This window comes from Lactuca virosa, chromosome 2 (assembly GCF_052849685.1).
Source record: "Lactuca virosa cultivar CGN04683 chromosome 2, Lactuca_virosa_CGN04683_v6, whole genome shotgun sequence".
Lineage (NCBI taxonomy): Eukaryota > Viridiplantae > Streptophyta > Magnoliopsida > Asterales > Asteraceae > Lactuca > Lactuca virosa.
Window position 1 is genome coordinate 222,854,246 of NC_136427.1, and position 15,164 is coordinate 222,869,409.

At 37.3% G+C, this 15,164-nt stretch overlaps 1 protein-coding gene and 1 pseudogene across 1 annotated transcript; one reads left to right on the top strand and one right to left on the bottom strand.

The window, feature by feature from the left end:
* Positions 1 to 2,056: 2,056 nt before the first annotated feature.
* On the bottom strand, positions 2,057 to 4,269 carry LOC145158239 (chitin elicitor receptor kinase 1-like; annotated as a pseudogene).
* A 1,116-nt stretch (positions 4,270 to 5,385) lies between these two features.
* On the top strand, positions 5,386 to 10,500 carry LOC145158240 (uncharacterized). Its single transcript, XM_079077163.1, has 4 exons — positions 5,386 to 5,416; positions 5,573 to 5,989; positions 6,032 to 6,107; positions 10,443 to 10,500. Exons 1-4 carry the CDS (start codon positions 5,386 to 5,388, stop codon positions 10,498 to 10,500), a joined length of 582 nt encoding a protein of 193 aa, XP_078933289.1.
* Positions 10,501 to 15,164: the final 4,664 nt, after the last annotated feature.

Genomic DNA, 15,164 nt, shown 5'->3' on the forward strand with positions numbered 1-15,164 from the left:
AGCATTCCAGCAACACTTGCGAGGGTGGAGTCTCAGTCGCGCAACACTTGCGAGGGTACCTGCGCAACTGCACAATTTGGGGCATTTTGGTTATTTTGCTCATGATTTACTTTGGAGGTTAGGTTTAGCAGCTCATACTTCGATTTTCCACCATTAGAGCACCTTGGAGGCGATTTTTGAGAGCTTGATACACATTCTTCTCATATTTCTAAGTAATTGTTAATTTCTTGATGGAAAAACATCTTTATGATTGTTATCTTGTTGCCATGAGTGGCTAGTTTCTTTATTTTGGTTAACTTTGGCTAAAACCCTTGGATATTTGTGGGTTTTGAAGGATTCATTTTTTATTGTCATTTATCTTATGTTTATTATTCTAGTTCATATTTCTTATGCTTCTTTAATACTTTGATCATGAACTTGGTACTTGAATTAGCAATTGTTGGTTTATTTCTTTGGTTTAACATTGAATCATTGAATTTACTTAGAACAAGGGTTTTATGATGGTAGAAATCATCTATAGCTTATGAATCATAACTCCTTTACGGATGTGTAAGCATTGACATCCTTTAGGAATTGGGGATTCCTTCATTTTTAAGGCTAATCAACTTTCTTGGGTTCAATTGCTTCAATTAAATCCGTGATTTTGATTAAGAAGGCATGTTATGGATTTCCCCAACCTCCATACTACCTATGAGGAATCTTGGCATATCATGCTTCATGATTGCTATAACCAATTTGGGATGAATGATAAGCTTCATATTGAATCCTAATGATAAACACACAAATGTTCATTATGTTGAATTGTCTTGGTTAACCAATTCTCTCCAATATTTGAGCATCTCACCATCTTGCTTACTTGCAAGCTTTTTAGTTATTCAAGTCTTTTAGTTTTCAAGAAATCACAACCCCCCTCCCTTTTAGTTTATTTGTAGTTAGTTAATTTTATTACACTAGTTCTATCGGATTGCATTGGTGATTGAATACAACCATTTCCCCGAGGATCGATACCCCTTTTTACCATTATATTACATTTTATTTGCAAACAAAGGGTGTAATTTTCTTGGTGGACTTGAATTTTATTGGAATTTATACACTTTTTTTGGAATTTATACCTTAAAAATTAACTAACTACAAATAAACTTTTTTTGGAATTTATACCTTAAAAATTAACTGAATTTTATTTATTATCTTTCTTTTTACCTTGCAAAATATTCACTAAATGATTTAGATGGTAGTTATTAATAGATTTAGAAGTTCCAAGCTGATTGTGGATCAGATAAAGCTCAATCACAAAACTAATTAACTTTCCTTCATATGCTTGAGATTTGTCACAAAAATCCATAGATACATATTCACCACGACCTATTCACAAAGCTTGACCAAGATTTCGCAACCATTGCCACTACTAGAAAAATAGCCTTTTACGACGCGCAATGCGTGTCGTAAAACACTCAGACGACGCGTAAATGTGTGTCAAGGAAGGCTCTGTCATAACGAGAGACGACGTGCATTTGTGCATCGTCTATTTACGACGTGTATTTAGGACACGCATTTACGACGCGCAGTTATGACACGCAATGCGTATCAAGGAAGGTCGTGTCATAAAGGAAGACGACACGCATTTGCGTGTCGTAACCTTACGACGCACCTGTTTATGACACACAATGCGTATCAAGGAAGCCCCTGTCATAAATGAAGATGACACGCATTTGCGTGTCATAAACTTCAGTAACCATTTACGATATGCATTTACGACGCGTCTTTACGATACTCATTTATGCATAATACAAAAATATGTAAACAAATATATACCAAAACAATCAATTTCATCCAATAACATCATGTCAAAAAATTTGAATACATTGATATTAAGGGGATCTAATTGTATATTGTTATTAAGAGGTTTTCCCTAACTATATAACCTAATACTACATTGCTATTAAGGGACACCTTCTGCAATGTAATGCTATACAAACTAAAAAGATATACACAAAGATGATAAACATCAAATTCCAACTAAGTACAGTTGCATCTTTCCTTTCATAATTCTTTAAGACTAATGAACCCCTGCTCCGATAATTCTTGTGACCTGATCAAATAAAAGTTAAAAAATTAATATGCTAATATAAATATTAGAAGAATCAAACATGGAATGTTAGTTGTAAAAACAAAATTACCCTTTTCTCCATCCAAAGAATGTGGGATTTGAATAAATACACTACAATATGAATTACCTGATATCAACAATGACCATCACAAATGTTGGACAAGTTATACGACACATCTAATGATTTAAGCGTAATCCAGCAAAACCTTTTATCTCAAACTAGTAGAGGCAATCATAAGACATTATCTCTTTTATGTTAAGCGGTAATTCAAACAAATAAGTTACAAGATGGAGATAATTATTTACAGTTATTGGTGATTCAAATCAAATAGGTGCACAGAAGAGAAGAGCATCAAGTACCTCTAGACTGGCCGAGTGAAAAGGCTGATAGCAAACATTGGCCCTTAACTGCCAATTCTGAAGAGAAAATGACAACATGTTCCCAATTGCATTCTCCTCACCAATGGATCCAATCACTTCAACTGCAAGACTTTCATCCGGCCTGCCAGTTGCATCCAACTGCCTTCAATTAATAGATTTAATTTAATTTAACCAAATTAATTAGCATATAAAAATTTGTAACCTTATTTATATGAAACATAACATGTGGACCCTATTAATTCCTTTTTTTAATCATTTTTTTTATTTTAACACTTGTTTTCATTTAATAAATAGAACAGGAAGATTAGTATGAAAACAGAAAATAGAAGGATATTTGAATTATCCTCTTTAAATATCAAGGAATTTCAAATTCATATTTGAAAAAAAAAAAGCAAAGCTAACTTCACAAAATATGAAGGAATTTGACTCGAATGAATAGAAAACTAATTTAGAATATTAAAAGAATTTAAAAAGATAATCATATAAAATATTATGTTTTCATATCAAAAGATGATCATTGGTGATGATCATTCCGACCATACAACTATGCATAAGGCCTCTTGGTAAAAAGACAAAACTAACCCGAGTTGACCAAGATAGTGGGTCCCTTGCTGAAAATGAACATTATAAAGAACATAAATTTCTCTTGTTTGGACGTATTCATTATAGAAATTAGTTGTTATGTTTGAACTTAAATTCACTTGTTCCATGTAAATGTTGACTCAGGTTTCCATTTTCAATGAACTCATACACCAAAAAAAGGGAGCCCTCCACACAATATCCTATTAAACACACCTGCAAAATATAAAGTCAAATGTTAAAAAAATATGGTCAACTCAAAATCTTGATAAATATATTTATCAATTGAAATACTGCATACCAGGTTTAGATGATGAACATGTGTTAAGACCTTTAATTCGGCTAAAAATTCTCTTGATGCTTGCATATGCATCTTCTTGATAGCAGCTTTCTGAAAAAGTTTGCAATAAGGAATTTTTAAAAAAAAAGTAACAAATAATACTGGATGAATGTATAGACAAAAGTGAAAAGTCTGTTTCTTGTTTCTTATTTTGGATTGAAAATGAACTGTTTGAATACGAGCAAATGACCGTTTTACCATTTTATTTATTTACTGTAAATTTAACAAAAACGGACCTCAACATTGAAGAGTTGTACCCATTAGTCATTAAGTGAGAAAGAAACAACCACTTAATACATGTGTTGAATATCAACATCATCATAATTCGTGTAAGATTAAAGTCAGGCTAAATGCAAGAATTAACAGATAAAATAATATAATTATATCTAAAACTAATATTCCAAACCTCGCCTCTAAGTTCTGCATAATAAACAGCACCAAAACCACCTTGACCAATCTTATTAGCAAAGACTGAATTCATCTGTAGCCTTTGAAAGCTCTTCATATGAAAACTCCACTGATTTGTCAACTGTTATCCCTGTAAGCCCAGGTGAGGCACCAACAGGATGACCACTAGAATTTGAACCTCCAATTGAAGTGCCACCTGGCCCTAAGTTTGAAAAAGAACACAAATCAACAAATAAATACACATTTTATCAATAGAAATGGAGATGAATTTTGTAATAAATACCTCGAGGAGACTGCATAAGTTGAACCTGTGCATTCTTTAACAAAGTTGGATTCTTTTCTGAATTCTTTTTTCTGTAAAATCCATAATATAAGCAACCTGGAAGTAACAGCACCCCAGCTACTACTGCTACAGCTATTCCACCTATGGCTCCCCCTGATAATCCTGTTTATGTGAATGTAGATTGTTGCTTCATAACTTCAAAACTCACATTTTATTCAAGAAAATATGGAAAAAAAGGCCATGGAAAATTGGGTCACCTGAGCTGCAAAAGATAAATACATGTGAATTAAAACTCACCTAAAATAAATAAATAAAATTCTTATATCCATAAACCCATCACTTTACTTTTCAACCCATCAAACTTTCAGATTCAGTTGGAGGTGCAGTAGCTGTGGTGGATTAAGATTGAGGTGCATATTGTGCACTAAACAGATCCAGACCATGGAACTTTCAAGATTCAGTTGAAGCTGCAGATGTGATGCCAAAAGAACTTGTTTTCTAAAATAACACAGATTAAGAGAAAATCAGAATTTCTAAATATATAATATAGAAATATAATACACACAACAATTTATAACCTGATTAGATTCTCATTTAGCCTTTGGACTGGAGACTCGAGCATTAGCATTGGCCACCTCATTAGCAAACATGTCCTCTTAAATATTCTTCATATTGATAATCATAGTTTCTTTTAGTTAATCCAGAGCTTTTTTAGATAATCGATTCCATGGTGGAATTAGAGACGTTTCCTTGTCCATCTCCTTCAATGCCTAGAGTGATCATACCCCAGCTTCAATAACATGTCAAATAGAGTTTCTGCTTTGGTTGTCAAACCTACAACAACAACAAAAAAAGATGTCAAACTTAATAACTAAGGGTATCCTTAATTAAAACAAAATACATTTAACCATCTTTGATGAGATTGTTAACAATTTGACTAGTTTCTAACCATCCATCACTAATAAACATTGATTTATTAGTAAAATTGAACCTAAATTCCAAGTCTTGTAGTTCAATTATCTTGTTCTCGAGTCCTTTTGCTGCATATAGATAGGCAAGGTAGCCAAAAGTGGTCTCATCTGGGTGAAAACCTAACATAGACATTATGTCAAGCACCTTGTGGGCGTGCATCAGTAACTGACCTAACAGATAATGATTCGTGTTCATGACGATACCCTCCAAAGCAGCTTTATGACTAGACAAATTAAGTGTGTGATATATCAACCATTAGTTCTGATATTACATAAGAAAATGATAAAGTAAGAGAAAGAAACCTAGGGTACATACATGGAGAAGAAGAGAATGATATGCAAACCTGGTGCCTCTTCCATTTTCGTTTCCTAATTTCCGATGCTTCCAATCTGACCATGAACCTCCGACTTCTAATCCTAAATCTGACCTTCAACCTTCTATTTCTGATCTTCAACCTCTAACTTGAGCCCTATAGTTTCGAAACCCCAGAACTGACCTTTAGAGCTTGACAACTTTTACGATTATTGCAAATCTATCGGCCTTGCAAGGACGTCGGAGTATCCAGAAGTCGCTAAGATTTCACAAAAGCCATTAGATATCATGGATAATTTTATCAGAGAAAAATCCGGAACGAGTCAGTACCAGACGGAAGAAGAATCAGAATCTGAGGAAGAAGAAGAAGAAGAAGCTAGGTCGCCGGAGCCGGAGAAGAAAGAAGGGAAACTGAGTCAGGATGATGTGTTGAACTTGGGAGACGGTGGTCAGACGGTGGAAGAGTACGCTGATAAAGTCGGATTAGCTTTCTATGATGGTGGTCCGGCGAACCACCAGCCATCTCTACCTGGCGGTTTCAGTCCAGAGGTTCTCGATGATATGTACCAACAAGCAAGGCAAAACTCTGGGAACATAGTTGCCGGAAGTACCAGTAGTGTCGCCGGATAGCCATCTGACCCGTTCTCAGCCTCGTTTCCGGTGGCAGCACCACCGTATGTGCAGATGTCAATGGAGGAGCAGATGATGTGGCAGCAATATCAAAAAAGATAGATTGCAAGATCATAGGTAAACACACACACACCTTTAAGTGAAGTAGGTTTGATACACAGTGTAGTGAAAACATTTATACATTTTTAAGCGCCTAAATCACAGTTGTTGATATATGGCAATGGAAGCTCGGTTTGTTTCTTTATGGAAACCCCTAATTACATTCCAATTGTAACTAGGGTTTCCAGAGATCTTGCACTATCGGGGACAAAAATACCTTAAAATCACCGGCGTTTTGAGTGTGAGGAGTCATAGACCCCCAATCGCCGACTCCATGAGTTCAGCTCCCTGATTGCAGAATGCGTATGAGTCAATGAGTAAAGAAAATGCATAACACCAGTCCCTATAGTGGCTTACAACACTGATATAAGGATTGGAAACATCAAAACAATCGTCTTTGCGAGGCATTTGATCAAGAAAGCAAGAGCAATTCTGCTATGAAGACGAAGGCCCTAGGGATTTTTCTTGCAAATTGGAAGATGGGGGGGTTTAATTTTTGGGATCCAATAAGCGGGTGAAATCCCGCTTAAAACGTGTGTTTCATTAAAAAATTATAAAGCGACATATTTAGATGACGCACATTTTATGAAAGGCACCCTCTGCATTTCCATTTTTTCTTTTTTGACGCTAATTTTAGGGCACGCACAAATGTGTATCCTCTATCCTTCATATTTTGCAAAACTGACATTATTTTTTAGGGCACGCACAAATGCATGTCCTCTATCAGTGCGTGTCATTGTTTTTATGTCATTAAAGGGCTATTTTCTAGTAGTGTGCCTATAATAATGCAGTTGACAATGTCTCTTCAAGTAGTGAATACTAATTGAAAACTTGAAAGACTTATGTTGAACATTCAGTATTTGAGGCAACAGTTCATTGTTTTTCATATTTATAAATTTTAATCAACCAAAAAAAATCAAGTTTTGATTTTTATGTTAAGATATTTTAATGCTTTTGTTAACTACAAAGTTTACCCAAGCATAGCAACCTGCATGCCAATTATTGTAAACATTATCGGTAAATTCCAACTGTCTTAAACAGTTTTTTTAATCCTTTTTTTACAAATAGTGAAACTTTTAACTGAAACAATGTGTTTTTTTATGCGGCTATAAGATCAACTGAAACTCCGTGGGCCGCCTGGGAAATCATTGAATATCAGTTTCGTGTAGCCGGTGAGTTTTGTGGCTAATTTGTTTACTCGATTCAAATAAGAAGCATGAATTCTCTACAAAAAAAAGGATATTTTTTAGTATATTCACTATTCACAAGCCAAATTATTGTCATATTATAACTGACTTTATATTAGGGATGCGGATAAAAGAAACTGACTTTTTGGTTATTTTACATGGGTCAAACTATAAGACTTTTCTTAGAAGAAGGCATACATTTCCAGTAATAAAAAAGAAATGAAATTGAATTAAACTAAAAAAATATGAAGTTTTGTCCTTTTCTGAAATGAGTTAGACAAGAATGTGTGTCAAATTATAACATCTAAATTCCATTTTAATTCCCACCTTTTTTATACTATTTAATTTTTTCTTTTCTTTTTTTTTATTTAAGTTTGAAAGTTCAATGGCACCTCCGTATGTATGATTTCTAATATCAAGAGATTGCACCTCCCTACGGATAAGCGTAGAGCTATATTGCGAGAGGCTATTTCTTTAGACCTTGGACTGTTTATGTCAGTGGCAGCAACATTGAAGGAGTTTGATCAAAGGATATATGGGGATTGTATGAGTCTACATGCCCTAAGCCACTCGTGTCGCCACTCAAATGGTCTTGTTAAATTTAATGGCAAGGTTGGTGACATGAGTTGACATATTGTTCGTATTCAAAAGCCGCCACCCAATGAACCAGAGGCTGACCTTAATGAGGGGTTAGTGTTGGATGCTCAGCTCCTTGATCTTGTGTTTAAGCTACCTATCACCATATTCAAAAGCATCCCTCATAATTGTTGTATGGATTTCTCTCAGCCTTTAAAAGCATCCCTTTCCAAGGTGGTTGCTCATCCCGGATCCATTGAAGCGTGGGTTACATTGTTAATTCTTCATAGGTGTACTCTTCAAGTGTCCAGGCCCAAGAATAGGCAAGAAAGTAAGTCTGGGAGCAGGAAGTCCTTGCAACATTGTAACATCCTAAGCGCATTAACTACTTAAGATACAGAAGATGGTATAGCCAAGCTTGTTAAAAACTTGGTTGACAATGCAAGGCTGGAGCAACAAGACAAAAAAAATAGTACATTCGAGAGGATAGAACACGGGGCGACACCAACATCAGGAAATGTCTCCGTAAGGTTGAAGATGGGCATTTCACAGCAGCAGTGAAAGTTTTATGTTCCTCAGGGGTTGCTCCATGCGGGGATGCTACCACAAAGGCATTGGAGGATAAGCATCCACTCAAGCCACCACCATCCATACGGAGTACCATATGTTCAGTACCTTCCCTTGTGGTGGATATTGATAATGTTCTTGGGGGCATTAAATCATTCCCTAAAGGAACCTCGTGTCGGAGAGATGGGTTGAGAGCTCAACACATTTTTGATGATATTTGTGCAGAAGGTTCAGCTATAGCCAAAGACCTCCTATGTGTTATTACATGTGTGGTTAATCTTTGGCTAGGGGGAAGATGCCCTTTGAGTTTGGCAGAATTTGTTGCATCTACTCCTCTTACACCACTCTTACAACCTGACAAGGGAATACGACCTATTGCAGTAGGCACTATATGGAGATGTTTGATTTCCAATCTGGCTATGAAAGGTGTTGGTAAAGAAATGGCCAAGTATCTCAATGATTTTCAGTTTGGGTTCGGGGTGTCGGGTGGCGCTGAAGCCGTATAACATAGCGCCAACAGGGTGTTGAGTGAGCGCCACAATGACGAGTCTCTTTTCATGCTTACCGTGGACTTCTCCAGTGCCTTTAGCCTTGTTGTAGATCCGCATTACTTCATGAGATCAGATTGAGGTGCCCTTCTATATCCATGTGGGTAGAATTCCTATATGGTCAAGCAGCATGGTTGTATCTAAGAGACACGCATATTTGGTGTACTACTGGAGTTCAGCAAGGAGACCTCTTGGGACCACTTCTCTTTTCCCTTATGTTGCACCCGCTCTTGCATAATATTAGAGACAATTGTAAGCTTCTTCTCCATGCATGGTAACTTGATGATGGCACACTTATTGCAGATTTTGAGGAAGTGGCCAAAGCATTAGACATTATTAAGGTTATTTGCCCAAAATTGGGCCTTCGATTGAATATCAAGAAAACCGAGCTCTTTTGGCCCTCGTGTGATGGTAGGAAGCTGTGTGAGGTGTTATTCTCGGTTGGCATCGGGAGTCCGCCATTGGGGTGAAACTTCTCGGGGGAGCTATTAGTAGAGATGCTAGTTTCATTAGCAACTTAGCCATAAAGAGAGTTGAAAGTTATGAATTTGATTCGCCTTCTTCCACAATTGTCTTAGAGTGAGCTCCTTATACTTCGATCTTGTATGGGTATTGCGAAACTTTCCTTTTGGGCTGAGGACGTGCCAACTCGTTCACATGTAGGAGGCGACGTTGTTCTTCGATAATGGGTTGCGCAGGGCGATTGAGGACATTGTGGTTTGTTGTGGCCCTTTCTTTGGCGACATACAGTGGTGACTTGTTTCCCTACCCATTCAGTTCGATGGTTTGGGTTTATATTCGGCAGTAGAGGCTATCTCATATGCTTTCCTTGCCTCAAGTGCCCAATCTTGGGTATCGCAATACCACATCTTACGGTATAGCAGCATTTATGGCATGGATTCTGATTATGCTTATGCCTTAGCTTCTCTTCGTAACAAGATTCCGGACGTTGACCTTAGAAATTTTACTACTAAGGACACCGCCCCCCTCCCCTAAATTCCATAATACACTGGCGAGTGCCCTTTTTAGTAAATTTGCCCAAGATATGGAAGTGCATTTCAACATGACGGCTCGGCAGAAAGCAGTTTTCAAGTGTTTACGTGCACCACATGCTTAAGATTTTCTTCTAGATATCCCTATAGATGGGCTTGGCCAACATATGTCTCCTGTGGAGTATCGTACCATCCTCAAATATCGATTCATGATTCTAATATTCCCAACCGACGCGATATGTCTGGTGTGCCGCAAGGCATGTTTGGACTCTTTTGGAGAGCATGCAGTTCATTGCAAAGAACTCTCGGGGTTCAAATACAAGCACGATATGGTTAGGGATGTTTTGGTTGACATATTTAAGCGTGTCGGGGTTTCCACCAAGAAAGTGGCTCCTATGAATTTCCTAACAGACCCGACAAAAGGAAGGTCAACCCTTAGATCGGCTGATGTTTTGATTTTTGGATGGGTGTGAGGGAAACATGCATGTGTGGACCTTACAGGGGTATCCCCTCTCATAGTCTTGAGGGTCGGGGGTTTCACGGCGGGGTTGGTTGCATTAAAATTTGTTACATGCAAGGTCACAAAACATGATAAATCATGCATTGAAAATCAACACGTGTTTATACCATTTGCATTTGATACGTTTGGTTTCCTTACGCCTGATGCGGTGGAGCTTCTTAGTAGAGTAAAACGGATCATGCATAGCAATGTTATATCCCCTAAATCTATAGATGTAGTCTTCAAAAGATTTGGATTTACCATACAAAAAGGCTTAGCGGCACAACTTGTTGCCCGTTTGCCTTCTCATTCGTTGTACGATGATAACTAAGATGTTTTCATAAACTATTTATTATATTAAAAAATACACATAAAAAAACAAAAAAATGGTTTAATAAGAAGAAAACATTAAAATAAAATTTAAAAAACTTAAGAATTAGAAATGGAAGTATGATGCTATATTTTATAAAAAAAAATACAAGTTCATTGCTATATCTTACATTTAGCCCATGATTGGTCTAAATACAAGAAATAACAATGTACTTGCATTTGTTTTTCTGATACACAGTAACTGAGTAAGTTTTCATTTCTACACATTATAAGTTTAAATATGTTTTGGGTTGCATATGTATATTTTTATGTTTCTCAATTACACTTTTTTTCAATAACTACTCAATCATAGCATCACACTCCTATTTTCTAACCACCCTAATAACATTCCACTTTTCTTTCTAAAAATTACCCTTATAGCACTTCACTTTCATTGAAAAAAAATTACTTTGAAAATTACTTTGAAAAACAAGATGAAACCAATGTATGGACTAATCAGTTCCATCCTTAAGTGAAACAAAGGATGACATCAGACGGGTAGGCTTATGGAGTTTCCAAATAGGATAGTGAATAACAACAATGGTTTCTAGGAAACAAAATCAACTACCATACTAAGGAAAACACCTTACGGTATGATCCATAAACTCGATTAAGCTTTTGGTGTAAACCTGTTTTTCATTTTTTTGAAAGAGATGCATAGTTGCCATTCATAACAGATCACATGTGTATATATTTTGTATATATTTGACATAGGAAATGGGTATTGTGGATGCATAATCTGAAGAGTTTAACATCCCAAACTTGTACTTTTAGAAAAGCTTAAAGATGCACTTTAATCATTGAGAAATCGTATTGTTGGTAAAAACAAAGACAATGTGAATGAAGGCTATTACTATGGTAGATTTTCTTAAGATGTCATATACACATTCCATATATTTTTCCTTTGAATTAAGTCACTAAAAATGTTCAGTTTTTATGTTTATGGTTAGGTTGTAGCTTTATCGAGTCAATTGACACAAAGTGAAGATTTGCTTTGACTCTCAGGTTTCACAGCATCAGGTAGGGGCATACTACTGATATGAATCTCTCATATCCATTAAATATTTTCTATAAAATCTTACAATTAACAAGAAAATAAGCCTCCTTGATCATTGGGTAAATAAAACAGCACCATGAAACATCAATTTATTAATGGGTGTTCTGTTTTTTTCTTTCCTTTTGCAGCAAAGAATAACCGGGACAAAGAACATTTGTCTTTTGGTGGTGGATTTACTGTTTGTGACTGCATACCGACTCATTTGGATAAAACAAAAATCGGCTTCAACAAATTCAATGGTTCAAAGTTCTTACCACCTCTTCATCAAAACCGTACTTTCAACTTTCATATCAGAGTATTGTATTTCAAAGTTTATGTCCAGTTATAGCAATAAAAAATGTGAAAAAAAATCTTTTTCGGTCCCTACACTTGTAACACCTGGAAACCAGAAGACCAATTAAGGAAAGAAAAACCCCAAATCAAGAAGGCAACTCGTCGAGTTCTAGGAGAAGAACTCGACAAGTAGGAACAAATTTGGGACGCAGGTTGGGAAACCTACTCGACGAGTTTGAGGGACCAACTCGACGGTTGGTATGGGTTTGGGAAACCCTAAATCTAGGGTTTTGCACCCTATTTAAACATCTTAATCCCCATCTATCAGCCTCATTTTCAGCCTCCAAGTCCCAAATCCTAATGTTTTGGATGAGCTTGTGAGTTATTTTTTAGTGAATCTTGTGTGTTTTGAAGATTGTGGAAGAAGGAGATGATTGGGGATTCAAGAAGAAGCATTAGATCTGGGATCTTGTCCATCTTTGGCAGCTTTCTAAGGTAAAAAGTCCTTAACTTGGTGATTCATAGCTTAGATCTCTTCTAGTTTTGATTTATGGGTCTTTTTGACCCCATTGTGGAAAAAATGATACCCTCCATGGATTGTATGTTAAGGATTCCCACTTTCTAGTAATATTTGGCCCTTAGAATCATAAAAAGGGTCTCAAACCCGTTTTTGTCAAAGAAAAGGTCATGTTTATGGAAGTAGATTGCTATATCTCGAGTTTTGGTCCATTTGAGGCGTGCAAAGCTATCAAGTAGTCAACTTTACAGAAATAAGTGATGGAAACAATATGGATCTGTATAATGGAACCTTAGATCTGAGGAAAAAGCTATATAGTCTAGAAATGCAAGGGACTCGGCAAGTCCATAGAGGAACTCGACGAGTTCGGTCGAATATTCCCAATTCTGTTCATGGAACTCAACGAGTCCACAAGGGAACTCGACGAGTTGTATGGGAAAGTCTCGATTTTGTTGAAAAGGAGAGAACTCGACGAGTTGACTCGTTTTATCACGATTCTGAGAAGCATGGAAACTCGACGAGTTAGAAGACGACTCGACGAGTTGAGTCAACTTGGAGTGTTGACTTTGACCTTGACTTGGATGTTGAATTTGACCTTGACTTTGACTTTGACCAAGGTTGAACCTGGAGGGTTATAAAGTATGGAATGGGTTCAAAAGGGTTGAGTAGAGTCCATATCTGGACAAGTGTATGTGAGGGGTAGAATGCTATTTTACCCCAGTGAGGACTTATAATTAAGTTATGAGAATCCTGAACTTAATTAGTTTATATAATGACTAGTAGCTCTGGGAGTTGAAGGATCAGCAGTTCGGGGAGTTGTCAGCAAGCAGCCAGAGGATTATTTGTGGGACTTCAGCAGTGCGAGGTGAGTCTCCTCACTGTGTGTATAGGTCTAAGGCACCAATGTCGGCCCATTTAGTTTATGTATGACAGGAAGATCCGGGGGTTACCCCTAGGCATTATGTATGAAAGACCAGGGGGCGGCTCCTGGCACACAGTATGCTATTTGTATGGTAGGAAGACCCGGGGATTAGCCCTACGCAATATGTATCAAAGACCAGGAGGTGGCTCCTGGCACACGGTATGCTAAGTAGCTAAGTAGAGTAGTATGTATGCTAGTTGTGTTTGTGATTGCTTGAATGGAAGACCCAGAGGTGGCTCCTGGCACTTGTCTGTAAGACCTAGGGGTGGCCCCCGGCTTGGCAAGAAAGACCACATGGCGGCCCGTGGCATAACGGCAAGACTATGTGCGGCACATAGCATCTTATTTGATTATGGACATGATTGATATATATGGCTCACAGTATGTATGGCATGTATGGCTCAGTAGATATGTATGGTATGTGGTATTTGGGGAACTTACTAAATTTCATGCTTACGGTTTATAGTTTTGGTTTCAGGTATCTCCAGTTTTTAAGAAAAGGAGCTCGGGACGATAGTAGGGCATACACCCATGTTATTCCGCATTATGTGATCTTTGGGATTAGACTATGATATTTATTTTAATTGAAATGTTTTCAATGTATGGAACAAAGTTATTAGGTGTTTTCCTTATATTAAAAATGAAATTTTCGGTCTTGAATTTTGGTATGTGATATGATATGATTGTATGATTCACATGCTAGACTAGAGTTAAGGATCTAGGAGAGATTCCTTTGTATGAGTATATGAGCTTTTAGATTTGCATGCTAGAACTGATCAGCCAGTGGTAGGATGGCCTGTTTAGGTTATGCCTGATTGTATGAGCCTTTGAATTACATGCTAGTATCGATTCCTGATAAGAGAATAGAATGGCTTGGTTGGTTAGATTTTCCATTGTCTGAATGTTGCTTGCTTTGTGCTTTGTGGGACTCTTAGTGATGTGAATTGATTACTAAGTGAATATGTCAAGTCACATGTGACACGGGATGGATAATCTCAGAGTGACTGACTTGACCCTATTGTGTAGCTCTCGTTTGAGTCTAACCATTCTAGGGATGAGTCTTTTACTCGAAGGATTATCTTATCTTTGTTGCATGTGATTGTACTCATGAGGAAGCTAATTGACATTGGTAGGAGTCTTTCAGCAGCTGAGTACTGGGTGGGTTCAGGAACCTAGGAAAGCCTAGGATGAGATTAGTACAGCGAACAGTAGTAGTGAAAGGGACTTGGTGAAGTCAAGGAAATCCTTGAGGAAAGTACGGATAGATGTGGAAGGTAGTATGGGCCCGTACTACTGAAAGCAGAGGATTCGTACTCGAGTCAAGGAGGGCCGCGATGGAACCAAGGAACTTGTAGAGTGGGTGAGATCTCTCGAGGTTATATATGACCCTGACGATTATGTGTTTTGTTTCATAATGGTGGTGACACGTCACGGAGCAGGAGGTTCAGGGTATGGGTCAGGTTCAGGTTCAAGTTCGGGTGCAGGTTCCGAGCCGGTTGATGACGGACTACGCGAGTTCATTGCATCTGAGATTACGAGAGGCATC

Coding starts and splice junctions, on each gene's coding strand:
- LOC145158240 (XM_079077163.1), top strand. CDS start 5,386: ATGGAGAAGAAGAGAATGATATGCAAACCTG. Junction 5,417..5,572: donor GAGAATGATATGCAAACCTG/GTGCCTCTTCCA, acceptor ACTGACCTTTAG/AGCTTGACAACTTTTACGAT. Junction 5,990..6,031: donor TGGGAACATAGTTGCCGGAA/GTACCAGTAGTG, acceptor ACCCGTTCTCAG/CCTCGTTTCCGGTGGCAGCA.